Here is a 15,160-nt window from a genome sequence, read left to right on the forward strand (position 1 = left end):
AATTATACCCCACACCCCCCTGCAGCCCCATTTCAATCTTGAAAATCTGACACTGGATATGAGACTCAATTTTATCCTGTCAAACTAAGTCACCTAACCCACTCCTATACACTAAGGGTAAACACTTGATATGTAATCGCTCACTGAAATTAAAGTGACCAGGAGAAAATTTGTACTATAGCTTAGCAGGTATAACATTTTTTTCTAAAGAAAACAAAGCATTTTTGGCAATCACAAAGATCTGACATCTATGGATAGGCAACTGTCAATAGACTCTGTTTACATCAAATTTACTGCTGGGGGCCTGTGCAATTGTATGAAATTAGGCAAACGTTCAAATCCATCCTACAGGACATTATCAGACAAACTGAAATACAAAGTAGAGTAATACTGACAGTTAAAGAATACAAAATCAAATGATAAACTCAAAAGAAACTGAAGGGCAAATTCAAATACTTCTTGGAGATTATAAATACAGCTCTCCAAATTATGAAGAGTACATAGATAATTTTTTAATTACTTTGGAAGGGGGCTAAGAGATCACTCAGTTTTTACAGGAGTTTCCTCTCAGCTTTTTTCTAAGGATCACCATTATTTTAATTTCCATAAAGTCTGTGTTTTACCAAGCCTTTGTGTACTCAAATATCCTTATAAATTATTGTTCCCAAAAATGAAAAGTTAGCAGTTTGCTACTCAGGACTCCCAATCAGCATGAGATAATCTATAGCACTTATCAAACTGATCTGATTCCTAAAACAATGAAGAAACTTTAGTGTTCTGTGTAGTGTCATCAATTAATAAATGAGATTCAGATTTAAAAATCTTAAAAATAACTTAAGGATTCTACTTGCTCACTGAAATTATACCTTACTTACTTATTTATGGCAGACATGATGACCCTTTATCCTTAAACTGTATTTTTATTTTATATAAATTTTTTAAGATAATAAATTATCTTTATTAACCTCTTTTAACTTAAGAAATGATGGAAGTAAATCCCCAAGATTTAGTGACTTGCCCTAAACCACATGGTGATGTAAGTGGCAGAGATCGATTACTCCCAACCAGGTTCTGTACGTTTTTCACTGTATCATACTGCCTCTTCTAACAACAGAAAATAATACAGAAAATTAAATATATGGAGGAAAGGCTATCATTTTATAGAAACCTCAGTAATGGAGCGTTGGCTATCTTTTAGCAAACGAATACACCAAACCTACTTTCAAAGGTCCACTCTAACTTACCTTCCAGGAGGCCCATAGTCACCCCTGTCATATGGGGGAGGTCGGCCATACGGATCTGTTGGTGGGGGACCCCGGCTATCTGATGTAGGCATGCCGCTGTTAGTTGGTGGAGGAAAGAAAGCTGGGTTCACATGTGGAGCTGGCGGTGGAGCACCTGGAGGTGGTCCAGGAAGATGCGGAGGAGGAGCAAGTGTAAGGGGTGGCCCCAGAGGGCCAGGTGGGCGAGGTGGAAAGGGGCCTGGAGGTGGAGGTGGTCCCTGTTGTGGAGGTGGTGGGCCAGGAGGGGGGCCGTAGCCTGGAACTGGAGGTGGAGGACCAGGTGGCAGCGGACCCAATGGAGGCTGCCCAAAAGGTTGTCCAGGAAAGAGAACTGGCGGTGGAGGGCGATCTCCTCGATTAGGAGGCCCAGCTAAAGGAGGAGGCAGAACCTGCCCAGGAGGTGGAGGACCTGGTGGGCCAGGTGGGCCTGGAGGACCTAAGGGTGGGCGTGGTGGAGTTTGTCCAGCTACGGAATAAAGGGGGAGAGAGAAAAAACACACTTCAATAAGGTATTTTAACTTTTATGCCAAGATTATACTTTTAAAGCATAACTCATAGACCAAGATTCTTTCTCTTTAAATAAAACCCATATGGTAAATGCTACACTAACGACTACAAAAGTGAAGTATATCCTTACAATTTAACTACATCAATTTACGCTTAAGAAAAATTATTGAAAACAAAAACTTTAATAAAGATTACAATGCTTAGTTAGAGATAGTTTCCATCTTTCAGCATAACACATTTCTTACAGTGAAATCACCCACCTTATATTCTACTCTGATGCCAAGCTAGAAAGTGAAACAAGGAAAAATGGTCTTGAAAGGATTTTTTAAGAGGTAAGATAATAAGACGGATGTAAATATTCTATATATAAGTCAAGCAAGTTTGGAGAAAAATAAAGACCTTTTAGGCCAAAAATGGGTATTTCCTCTATGCTGTGCCCCATATGCCATGGAATCCTAGTATCCAGGAACAAAGGCCGAGTTCCTTTAACAAGATGCTTGATCAAATTTCCTGGATTCCAAAAATAGCATAACAAGGAGAGTAAGTCACATTAATAATGCATTACTTGAAAAGAGAGAAAAGGAAAAGAGGTATTAGGTAGACACATTATATCCATGGTAATTTAAAAAAAAAAATTTTACCTGGAAAAGGTGGGGGTGGCCCTCCTGGTCCTGCTGGCCCAGGAAATCTGTCCCCACCGGGAACAGCCCCTGGAAAACGGCCCCGTCCTCTACCACCTTGTGGAAATGCTGCACGTGAACTGCCTCCTGGAGGACCAGCTTTACCTTCCCCAGACATTTGTCCTGATTGTGTAGCTGCAAACATCCAAATACTCATAAATAGCATTTATTAAAATAGTTCTCTGAAACGTAGCCACTGTTATTAGAAACAATTGCACCTCAAAATTCATTTACACTATACATTAACTTATAGATAGATGCCTTGGGCCTGTCCAAACTACATAAGAAGTACTGATTAGGAAAACATTCACATCTATTTAAGTTGTTTTGAAGTCTCAAAATATAAGGCATAAATGTATTTCCAATGAGTAAATAGTTACTTTCAAAAGACCAGTAGTAGTACTCTGCAGCAGCCAAGACCAAAATTCTCCAACAGAAATCTGAATTTCAGTAAGCACAGATCATTTAAATTTTGTAACATATTCTTTAGTTAAGTCTTAAGTGCTAAAACATTAAAAGAAAAACAACCACTTGAATTTCTGTAAATTACATGATCATCCATCTTATCTCAATAAGCGACTACATTCATAAGTGTGTAATGGCAAATCTTTTCTATATTCACTTTACCAAGTGGTGAAAAGTCTTGGTGCCAAGCAGAAATCAACGAATATTTTCTGGTTATCAGTGGTTTCTCCCCCACCATAACACACATCCACATAAGTTTCCTTCAATCTAAGGATTAGAATGTAGTTTCTTCCTTTCTCTAGGATGGGAATGACAGGACAAGAATGGCAGGGCTATAGAACTTGCACACTGTTGAATAGTATTGGGTTTGTGACACCTAGAGAAAAATGGGAGTAGGTTTCCAGTACACAGGACCAGTCATAACCAGTAAATAAATCAAATTCAAAGCATGGACTTTCTAAAATGGATTCTCCAACAAGCTAAATATTAAGATGACTTCTCCAGTATGACATCTAACAAATGTTAGCAACACTGGTAAAAATGCATATCTTTTAATAAAAGCCTCAGAGAGATTGCTTACTTTTCCTGGACTGCATTTCAAATTGACTCAGGAACTGTTTATTGCATGGAGTTACAACAGGATTCTGACCATGAAGTTCTCTTTTAGGCAACAGATCCATTAACTTTTTTGAGGATGCTTCAGATCCAACACCAACAAGGGCAAACCTAAAAGATGTTTAAAGGGGTGAGGGTAGAAAGTGAGGAGAGATTAATAATGCTACTGTTATTATAAAGGAAACGGCCTGAATTTAATTTTATCTAAGAGAACTAAAAATATTTCATAAATTAAAACTATATAGTTCAAACTTTCATCTTTAACTTTTTAAATAACATACCACACAACCCACTCATGAGTGTACAATTCAGTGTTTTCAGTACATTTAGTTTTACAGCCATCATCACAATCAATTTTAGAACATTTTTATCACTCCAAAATGAACTCCATTCCCACTGGCTGTCACGCCACTTCCTCCCATCCCCCAACCCTAAACAACCACTAATCCACTTTCTGTCTCTACAGATTTGCATATTCTGGACATTTCATATAAATAGAATCAAACAATAAATGGTCCTTTGTGACTGGCTTTTCACTTGGCACAATGTTTTCAAGGTTTATGCATGTGGCATTATGTATATGTACTGAATTTTTTTATGGCTGAATCATACTCCATTATACAGATATGCCACATTTAAAAAACCCACTCATCACCTGCTGGACATTTGGGTTGTTTTCACTTTTCGGTTATTACGAATGCCACTGTGAAAAGATGCTCAACATCATTCACTATCAGGAAAATCACAAAATGAAACCACGAGATACCATTTCACACCCACTAAGGTAGCTTTAAATGAAAAAGACAATTAAAAAGGGTTGGTGAAGATATGGAGAAACGGGAACCATCATACATTGCTGATGGGAATGTAATATGGCACAGCCATTTTGATAATCGGGCAGTTCCTCAAAAAGTTAAATATAAAGTTAACATATCTAATAATTCTACTCTGGACAGACACACACACACACTTAGCAGAATTGAAAATACATGTTCATACAAAACTAGTACATGAATATTCATAATAGCAAAAATGGGAACAACCCCAATGTCCATCAAATGATGGATGAAATTTAAAAAGGGGGTACATTCAATTAATGGCGTATTATTTGGCCATAAAAAGTACTGATACATGCTACAACATGGATCACCTTAAAAACATTAGGCTAAGTGAAAGAAGTCTGTCACATGGGACTACATATTGTATGATTCCATTTACAATGAAAAGGCACATCCATAGAGACAGATTGTTAATGGGTATGAGATTTCTTTGGGGGATGATGAAATGTTCTTCAATGAGGTAGTGGCAATGGTTGCACAACTTTGTAAATATACTAAACACCTGTGAATCGCACATTTAAAAGGGTGAATTTGATGGTATGTGAATATTCCAATTAAGAAAACTACATTTAAAACAAAGAATGAATGATTACCAATTTTGTACAGTTATAGGATATTCTAGATTATTATCAGAAGTGCTCTTAGGAGCTTAGAACCTTTTTCTCCCTAACATTCAAAATGGTCCATTAGATAGATCCCTTATTCTGGTCAACAAATTCCAGTTTGACTCAAGATTATCTTGGGTCACAACATTTAGAAACAATTTAATGAATTCATTAATCTAACAAATCTTTATTGAGCACCATCTCCTACATGCCAGGCAACATTCTAGGGCTAGGGATACAATAGTGAACAAAATAAAATCCCTGCTCTCGTAAAACTTACAGTCTAGTGGGAGACAAGGCAATAAACAAATAAAATACACCATCATAAAGAAAAAAAAATAAAGGAAACAGTGTAACGGGAGCAGAAGGTGCTATTTTGCACAGGATGGTCAGGGAGGGGATTCTTAAACCATCTTGAATGAAGTGAGATCCACGTGGACGTTTTGGGGGAAAATAACCAAGAGAAAACAGCTAGTGTAAAGGTCCTAACTAGGAATATGTTTGAGGAACAACAAAGAGACTAAAGTGGGTGAAATAACATAAGGAGGTAAAGAGTGGAAAAAGATAAGGTCAAAGAGATGGTGGGGAAACATCACACAGTGCCTTGTGGGCCACAGTAAACATTCTGGCTTTTACCCTGAGATAGGAAGACTCTGAGCAAATATTGATGTCACTTTTTTCAACTCCTATTATGTGTAGTATAGACTCTAGGGGATTGCAGTGAAAGCAGGAACACCAAGTAGGAGGGTGTAGCAAAAATTCAAGAGATTTATATAAAATGATGCCTACTGTAACATTATTTGTAATAGGTAAAAACTTGAAATCACCCAAATAACCAAAAATACGAACGGTAAAATAAATTACAGTAGCATACAAGGTTATAATGAATTAGAGAAGATGTGTATTTATTGATAAATATTTGTTTTACTCCTGTATCAAACATGTTACAAAACATGCGAGTTACAATCCTGTTTTATTCATTTTTTTGCAATAAACATAGGAAGCCCTATGAAGAAACCTGAAAGTTCTGTATTTTGCCGTGTATAATGCACACTTTTTTTGTGTGTGAGGGAAAAATAAGGATGTGCATTATATATGGGTAGTACTAATTCCGTATCTATATAAATGTTTTTAATTCTTTTATTTATGCCTATGAGTTAAAAGTGTAACTCTAGAAATCAATAATGATATCTGTATGCAAAATAATACCCTGGAATACAATTGGTTTTGTTGAACTTATGATGAACTTGCAATGAGGAAGAGTTCTTGGCCTTCTATGATGCGTAAATATTGTAAATTTGTTACCTGTACATAAAATTAATTCCTTGTACGTTGGCTCTTGTGTTTTGTAATTTGTTACATAAAACTTCTTGTACCATATGTTAAAAATGCTAAAATTCCTTTATAATACAAAAAACAAGTACCTAAATGTAAACAAATAAAAATTTGAATTAAACAATTAAAACAAGAGTTTTTTCCCTAAAAGTTTGGGCCAAAAACGTGGGTGCGCATTATACATGGCAAAATACGGTATATTCACTAAAATGTTAAGAGTGTTCATCTATGGATAGTGAGATTGTGGCCTTTTCTTTTCTATATCAGTATTTTATAACATTCCTATAATGACCCTACCACATTTGTATAAATAGTTTTTAAAAATTAAGCAAAATATCCATGTTATTCCCATTCTCCAGTTGCTCATCTTCTTGCATCCCTTAAGCACAGGGATAGTAAGTAACACTTCTTCAAACTGTTATTTCAACCATACATGGAACTCAGGAAAATTAGCTAGATCACAGGGCAAGTGAAATGAGTATGAATCTGTCCAGGAACCTCCTGCCAACGTGGATACTAAAGCATCTTACACACATGTAGTCAGCATTAACTTTCAGGAAACACCCCCCCAAAATTATAATCACTAGCTACTAACTTACACTAAAAAAAAAAAAAAAAAAGAATGAAAACAAAATTCTTACCCCTTTGACTGGCCATTTGCCCGATTTTCAAAAAATTTTATCTCCAAAATATCATTTACTCCCAAAGAATGAACTGCTTCAGTTAAGTCTTCATCTGTTGTCCACTGCAAGACATTTCCCCCCCATCAACCATCAAACCATATCCAAGATTCCTATTGCTTCAATTTAGTTTTTAAGGGTAAACTCAGGATAAACAGGAGAAAATTAATACTCAGGGAAAAATCAAAGTGCAATTACTGCAAGTCAGTCTCCAATTTTTAAACAGCAAAAAAGCACCTGAGGACTTAACTACATCCCTTGCTACGTTTCGGAAATCAGAAGATACAAACTCTTGGAGATCAGATATATGTATTTTTTTATTCTTAAAAAGTTCTGCTCTTTTCCAACTTTATAAACTGCTATGCTTTTAAGTTTTCAATAAAACCAATGTCACTTAGGGCTTCCTCTCTTTAAAGGAAACTATTTGGGGAAATAAATTCCATCTTATGCTTTAACATAAGATAAAAAGAAACATATGTATTGAGCACCTACCATGTACTTTATATCAAATATTTAACTCTTAATAACGTACAAGTCCTATTACTATTCCTATTTTACATGTGGTGCAATAGAAAGGTTAAAGTGCTTGTCTAACGTCACAAACTAAAAGATGGAGAGGTAAGATTCAAAGTCTTACTTAGCAACCACTCTCCATAACTATACTCCTGTCTCCAATATTGTAAAAAATTGCTCAGACCGGGTGGTAGATCACTCAATTCGTTTAATTAGTTTTCTTTTAAATGGAAACATTTAAAATGCTATTAAGGATGGGAAAGAATGATGAGTTTTGATTTCTACACAATTTTAAAACTTTACTTAGAAACATTATTGCATATAGTGGAAAGATGTAAATATTCTGTAGCACTGCTCTAATGCATATTTAAGATTTAATGCTAATAAAATTATAGATACACTGAACATCCAGTTAATGAATCTCCCAAACACTAATTTTAGTCTCATATACTCAAATTACAATACAATATATATAACAATATTTCCGTAAATCAGATTTCAAATTTAAGAGCAGAAATTAAACTCAACAAGCCCATAACATGGATTAGATATTGAAACGTTTTTTAGACCAAGAGTCATATTGTCTCTTTCTCTCCTTTTACAGTTCTGAATCCTGGTTGAGACCTTATGTAAGCAGTTTTTTTTTTTGTTTGTTTGTTTTTTTCGTAAAATTGGGATAGCTGAAGTGTAGGAATAGTAAGGTAAAAAGAATAATTGATTTGACGATAAAAATAATTGAATATATTTAACTGAAATCTCTACCAAAATAAGTTGAATGACTACAAAATTCAAAACTAGAAGATCTGAATTTATAATGTTTTAAAGATACTTTTATTGCCCTCCTCATTGCACGAGCAAGCATATAGAACCACCAATCTCGTAACTTCAAATTCTTATTTTATAAAACTGGAGAAAAACGTTATCTGGACCAGCTCAAAATCAATTACCAATAATTTAATTCATATGCTAAGTTTACTTACCCATGTTAGATTTCCAATATATAATGCAATTCTCTTTCCAGTATATGTATAGACAACATTTGGTGCTGCTCCTTTACCCACATCATCACCAACGGTTGGCGGGAGAGTATCCATGTAATCTCGGTCTTCTGGGGCATCTCCATTATTTGCAGATGGAGAGATGACATCATCATACAAATCTATCTGATCATGCCCACCATATTCAGCTTCCTGAGATACAGAAATAACGCTCTAGTTATACAATAGTCAAACTACTACTAAGATTTGAACACAAATTCAACATTTTTTGTTTTAAAAATCTGGTTGAAGATAGAAAAAGGCCCAAAGGTATAGATACAAATCTTACACTTTATGCCATACATGTATTCTTGAACAGTGCCCGTAAAGTGAATTTCTAGCCAAAGAATTCTATTTTCCCACAATTTTACTGTAATATAGAAAATAATGTTCCTCTGGGAAAAGAATGATATGGAGGCAAAATTAATAATGTAAAACTTTTCTTGGAAGTAAAATACTATTAAAGTAAAAGTAGTAACACCAGAATTAATAAAAATAGATAAGCTTTAGAAAATTGATACAAAATTATCACAGAAATCAGAGCCATTACAAATCTTTAGCATTTAACTGCAGAAAAAGAGAAAAGGACAACTATTATTTTCTGTGATATATCAGGATCTTCTTTCCCAACCCTGTGAAAGCTATTAGTTTTAGAAAAAAGCAGTGAGCTGAGCCACAGGGAATAAGGAAATGTGGGTAAGTAAATAATTCCAAATGTCATAACAAAGGTACAAGGGAAAAAAAATAAAACACACTTAAAACTATACAAATTAGTATCTATCGACAGTTGTATTATTCCCAGTCAACGAAGAGTTAATGCTTACCTGACTTCTCAGACATCTAGTCAATTAGCAAGAGAAAAAAGATGTGAACAAGGATTTGGCAGTAAAGCTTTGCCACTGTCACCAGCTGAATTAATGCAATGCTAGTGAATGCCACTTACATGCGTAAATAAGCAAGGAAAAGGAAAACGGAAAAGAAACATATGTAAAGAGGAGAAAAAATGGAATAAGGAGGGTTTAATTTGTAAATAAGCCCAAGAAAATGCAGGTATTGGCAGAACACTCAACACCATTTACATTGCCTGTGGTACCATTACTGGGCCACAGGCTAAGCTAGCCTACAGAAGTGAAACCATTTTCATTTTCCTCCCTTTTCCCACCACTAAGTACTTAAATTGATGTGACGTATTTTATTCTTATGATATAGAATATTTGAGATAATAGAGAGGCAATTAGTTACAAAACAACAAACTTAGAATTCAGCCATAACTCACATCCTCTCCCATTAATACAATCTATAAAGGATGAATTGTTATACAAATGGCATGTAAAAAGGAGCTGGTAGTTTTAGAGATTGACTATTACATGGATAGAGAATGACCCAGAGGAAGCAATCATTTAATTGTAAACAGATCAACAAAGTATTATTATAGGCCCCCGAAGGAACAGAGCTGCTGTTTTGTTATTCAGAAGGGAGCCAAAGTCAGATTTTTTTAAAAAGAAAAATCCTAGAAGGGGAAATACCATTTATACACATAGCCAAAGGGTCCTGAAATCTGTGACGTCATCTTCAGATAATCTTATGCATAACAGAGCTAACCAATTTACTAACTATATAACAAAATCTTTACATAACAATTTTGTTATGAGGTAGAATGTAAGGCTTATTTAATAAGGGATTCAAAATCTCAAGGTTAAGTCAGAGAACAAACCCATCTTTAGCAATGGGCAGACCAGAAGTCACTGAATAATCCATTAATTTTGCTTGTACAGCAACACCAAAATAATCTTTCAGAACTGAGTTTTTGTTAAACAAAGTAACATGCTCAAATTGCAGTGAAAGTAAAAATTAGAAAAAAGGAGGGTGAGTTTTGTTATGAAGTTTCAGTGTAGCTGAAGCTTCACGTGACGTAGTTGCAGCAGTGGTTCAACACACTTAAAATTACTAAAAAGCATCCCAGAAAGGGTAGTGGGCACTTTAAACTCTCTTGCAATCCAGTTCTGTACGTCAAGTAGAATTATAATAATAATAATTATTATTCAAAGGGAGCTGTGTTTCCATCCTCCTCAGCAGAGACTATAATCACAACATGTGGTCTGAGGGAGAGTAAAAAAGAATGCATGGGTTATTAATAGCAGGACTAAAATAAAAGTATTTAAATGTATACTTTCACCAAACAAGTTTACACATTATTAGATTTTTCATTGGTTGTAAATCTAGGAAAATGTTTACATAAGTAGACAATAATTTACAAGCATAATTGCAGCTACACTAACCTGGTGATCACAATCACTTACTATTTTTGTCCGTCCATGAATTCCTATGTTGACATCAACCAATTTTCCATATTGATATGATTCTACCAATATTTAGGATCAGCCAGATTGTCTGGTAGTTGGACTGCTTCCAATTGGTTGAAGTATGATGCTAATTGAGACCATGGTCCTGGGGTTTGATCTCCATGAGGACTAGTTAGCTTCGCTCTGTTCCAAGGCCACAGCCTGTACTTCTAGCCCCAACGGTATGCATTTGGTCGTGGTGAAAAAATATTAATGAATCTAAATACATTTGCTACCATTATAAAAACATAACTCAAAGCACACGTTCTTTTGTAGTATCAGTAGTCTTTTCAGCTTCAGCATACGACACCTACTCTCCACATTAAAAAAAAAAAAAAAAATACAGAACACAACCTACTTATTGTCCCCACTTTAAAAGGGGGGAAACACCCATATTCTGAAATTTTGCAAAATGTACGTCACAGGTCATATACAAAGAAAGTGAACTCTGAAAGTCTACTGAACAAACAAAAAAAATGGTTTCTACTTTGTTAAAGAGAAATGGTCAACAATGTCAGCTTCTACTACGTAAAGAGTCTTTTCAATTATTACCTTTTGGAAATTTTAATGGCATTCAAAAAACAAGAAAATATCAACATTACTCCTCTAATAATTTTAGATACCAAATGCTGCACAATCTCAACTATCTACTTTTCACAGTAGCTCAATAGAGCTGCGCATTATATATAACTTCCAATAATTAACAGCGCTTAGGGTTTATTTAAAAATCTATTGAGTAATTTTTTTCTTTTCTTACATTCTAAATCAACTACAATCACTCTAAAGGTAAGGTATCCTCTCAAGATCGTATACTTCAAGATTATGTTCTACATGGTGTACACATAGCTGTGGCCAAGAGAAAACACTTAAAAATAACATGGATAGTAACCAAAATTCTATTAGTTACTTTTAAAAACAATGTTTCTCAATCATTTTATTTTCATTATCACCCTCCCCTTCCCTCCAAGGAGTTATTTTTAGACATAGTTTCCCCTAATTACCTCCCATAAAATTTTAATATCACAGACATACTGTATATACTGAATACCATCATAGGGATGACCATGGTATAGTTGTAGTATACTCTTCATTCTTCCTGACCAGCCCAACACTGCTTTTGGTCCTAAAATTGCAGTAATACCATTCCTGCACGAGATGATACTACCAACAATGGCACAGCAAAGGCCATTTGTTTCAAAGCCCCTCTATTTAATCATAAAAAAAAAAAAAAAAGAAAGGAATTTAATAGTCATTTCCATTTAGAGAAATATATGCAGGGGGAAAAGTTGCATCTTCCATTTACAAAATGCACTCTATACCAAGGAAGACAAATACTAGTTATAGCACACAAAATCCAGTATCAGATAATATAACACATATGTATCTTTTTAGAAAATACAATCATTTTCTGATTTCGTCTAGCTATTTTCTGGGGAGATATTAAAATTAGTTTGCAATTCCTGTAAGAAGCTCAACTAATAGTAAGGAAGCCAACTTCGTACTGAAAACATTCCACATAAACCAAAGTGGACTTTCACTGGCAGCTGAATGGACTACACTCATAAATAATAAAATTGAGTGAGAAGAGTTCTAGCTCCTCTAAACATTTCTACCCAAGTTTCTGAATCAATCTCTACCTACTTCATCATTCTTGACCTTGGACTTTTTTTTTTTTTTTGGCGTTATGTGTTCACCACCTCCGCGGAGTCAGTTCTCCTCCCATCACCATATATTTGACCCCCTTTACCCTCTTCTACCACCACCACCCTCCCCCGTCCCCCTTTACCCTCTGGTAACCACTAAACTGTTGTCCTTACAGACTTATCTTACAGGGTATTCTATTAAATATAAATTTATCAGAAATAAGGTTTCACTGATTTGTCTAATAAACGTATTTTCCAAAACTGGCTAGACAACTGGATAGAGATACATAATCACTAAATATAAAATATAACTAATGAAATAAAGGCAAGCTGATTTATAAGAATGTCTAGGTGAATGTCTAGATTAACTTCTAAGGGAATTTTTTTCCAGCCACTACCTATATACATTTCCATTTTCAAGCTGGTGGTCAGAAAGCAGCACTGTTACAGTGACCCACTGCCAGACAGATCAGTAACTAAATTCTACATTAAGAGCTTCTGATTTCCAAACAAGCAAAATACACACTATTTCAATGCATACAGTCCAAGCTTTCCTGAAGTTCATAAAATTTTGGACTTTCCTCTTCCCTGCCAGCAAAAATTCTACAGATAAAGGTACATATAAAGGAGTGGATTCTACAATACACAACCTGTCTGTGTTATAATTACGTGGGTGTTTCTCACCCACACTACAGTGCACTCTAAAGGTAGAGACTACCGAAACTTTGCATCCCTCCTTGTTGGCATAAAACAGATACTCAAGAAATGTATTTTGAAAAATTGAGTTTTAAATTTTATTTAGTTTTGGTCAAAATAAAAGTCTATAATTATTAATTATTAGGCTATTAACAATAATTTGAGTACAAATCCCAGTTCAAATTGAACAGATACACACTAAAGGCTAAAACAGAACCGCTTTCTTCTCAACTCCAAATTCAAGTAATGTAGAGGTTTGGAAGTAGTTCAAATTCTCCTTCCACTGGGGCAACTGTTCTCGATTTGGTTACATCCAAAGACCTTCAATTTAAGAACTAAAGAGCACCCATAAAGAATAGCTCAGTCCCTTGTGCCTTCTCCCCTTCGGCTTTATTCCCATTCTTAAGTTCTTCTGGTGAAGAAAGGAACTCTATTATAGCTTCATTAACTTATTCTCACCCCATCTCCAAATTAAAGTTTCTTCTAAGACAGCTGAATGTCTCACATCTTTTTTTAAAAAACTTTTATTTATTTTAAGTGTGTTTTTTCCAGAACCCATCAGCTCCAAGTCAAGTAGTTGTTTCAATCTAGTTGTGGAGGGCGCAGCTCACAGTGGCCCATGTGGGGATGGAACTGGCAACCTTGTTGTTAAGAGCACCTGGCTCTAACCAACTGAGCTATCCCGGCTGTCCCCATCACACTTTATACTGTGCTTTCCCAAAATACACACTCAAAAAAAAGCTTCATGAAAGTACGACCATTTAAAATAGAATGGGAAATACATATTCTACAGAAAATTTCAAAGTACGTATACAAATTCAATGAAACCTGCAGTTCACATTAAAGAACAAAACATTTTTTAAATGTTTACAGCAGTTTAGAAGCTAAAGTAAATCAAGACTGGTTATACTTAGTAAACATTTTACTCAACTACAATAAAGTGAATGTTTACTATACACATACAAATAAGGTCATCAGCTAATAGAGTGCAAATTAATCAGTAATAACTTTGTAGTTGCCTCTAATTCTGATGAAAATTCAGAAAACTATTTCAATAATAGTAACATTTGAAAAAACAGGATGAACCTTGTTTTGGCCATATTTTGTACAGGAATTGCTACAGCAAGCAATAGAGTACAAAGGCCAATGACATGCAAAATAACAAAACAAAGCCTCTATTTAATTCCCCCATTAATCTATCCAAAAGTACAAATATTTTACTGGTAAAATTATACAACTATGTGTTAGATATAATGCTATTGGTACAAGTCAACAAAAAGTTACATTTTATTTTTTTTATTGAAAATAAATTTTTTTTTCAGTTACATTTTAAAAAGAACCATATGGAGTAAATTCCTCACCAGGGCCACAAAATTCTAATCTCATCTTACCTCCTGCTCAGTCACAGAGATAAGCACTAGTTACAGCACAGAGATAAGCATGTATCATTTCATCCAGCGATATGGAATAGAGAAATGCCAACCCCAAATTTAGTTTATGAAAGCCTAAAATATATTTCATGGACAGGTCCTAAAGAAAGCTCAACTTCTAAAATTGCACACCAATTTTTCCTTTATTGTGGGTAGAAAGGCAAAGCAAATGTATATTCTTGCAAGTAAAGCTAATGAAAAGAGATTTGAATACTTAATTGTTCCTTTACTTGCAGGTATGGCCCTCTTTTGCATGAAATGTTATACTCATTTGATAAATAAAAATTCCTGAAAGTATTTGTCCGACTTAAAAGCATTAGAATCTGACTTTAGCACTCAAGAGAATATTCTAATTTGTCACTGACACCATTAAGGCATCATATGTTCAAAATATAAGCACAATAAAAACAATAATTTTAAAGCTTGACGTTTGATTACACTGGGTTACATTTAAACATATTCAGTCTCTAACAGAGTAGGAAACATTTAA

At 34.8% G+C, this 15,160-nt stretch overlaps 1 protein-coding gene across 5 annotated transcripts in view; it reads right to left on the reverse strand.

The window, feature by feature from the left end:
• The window catches only part of CPSF6 (cleavage and polyadenylation specific factor 6), a 29,441-nt gene that overhangs the window by 12,650 nt on the left and 1,631 nt on the right, over positions 1 to 15,160 (reverse strand). For 3 of the 5 annotated variants that reach the window (XM_019748948.2, XM_019748947.2, XM_074325433.1), the window contains exons 2-7: positions 8,503 to 8,712; positions 6,971 to 7,074; positions 3,516 to 3,661; positions 2,432 to 2,605; positions 2,190 to 2,300; positions 1,245 to 1,749 (exon numbers count right to left, since the gene is read on the reverse strand). In XM_019748948.2, coding sequence (XP_019604507.1) covers positions 1,245 to 1,749; positions 2,190 to 2,300; positions 2,432 to 2,605; positions 3,516 to 3,661; positions 6,971 to 7,074; positions 8,503 to 8,712 — 1,250 coding nt within the window. The remainder of the gene's footprint in view (positions 1 to 1,244; positions 1,750 to 2,189; positions 2,301 to 2,431; positions 2,606 to 3,515; positions 3,662 to 6,970; positions 7,075 to 8,502; positions 8,713 to 15,160) is intronic. The other 2 variants (XM_019748951.2, XM_019748949.2) reach the window with 1 other exon arrangement.

This window comes from Rhinolophus sinicus, linkage group LG02 (genome assembly GCF_036562045.2).
Source record: "Rhinolophus sinicus isolate RSC01 linkage group LG02, ASM3656204v1, whole genome shotgun sequence".
NCBI lineage: Eukaryota > Metazoa > Chordata > Mammalia > Chiroptera > Rhinolophidae > Rhinolophus > Rhinolophus sinicus.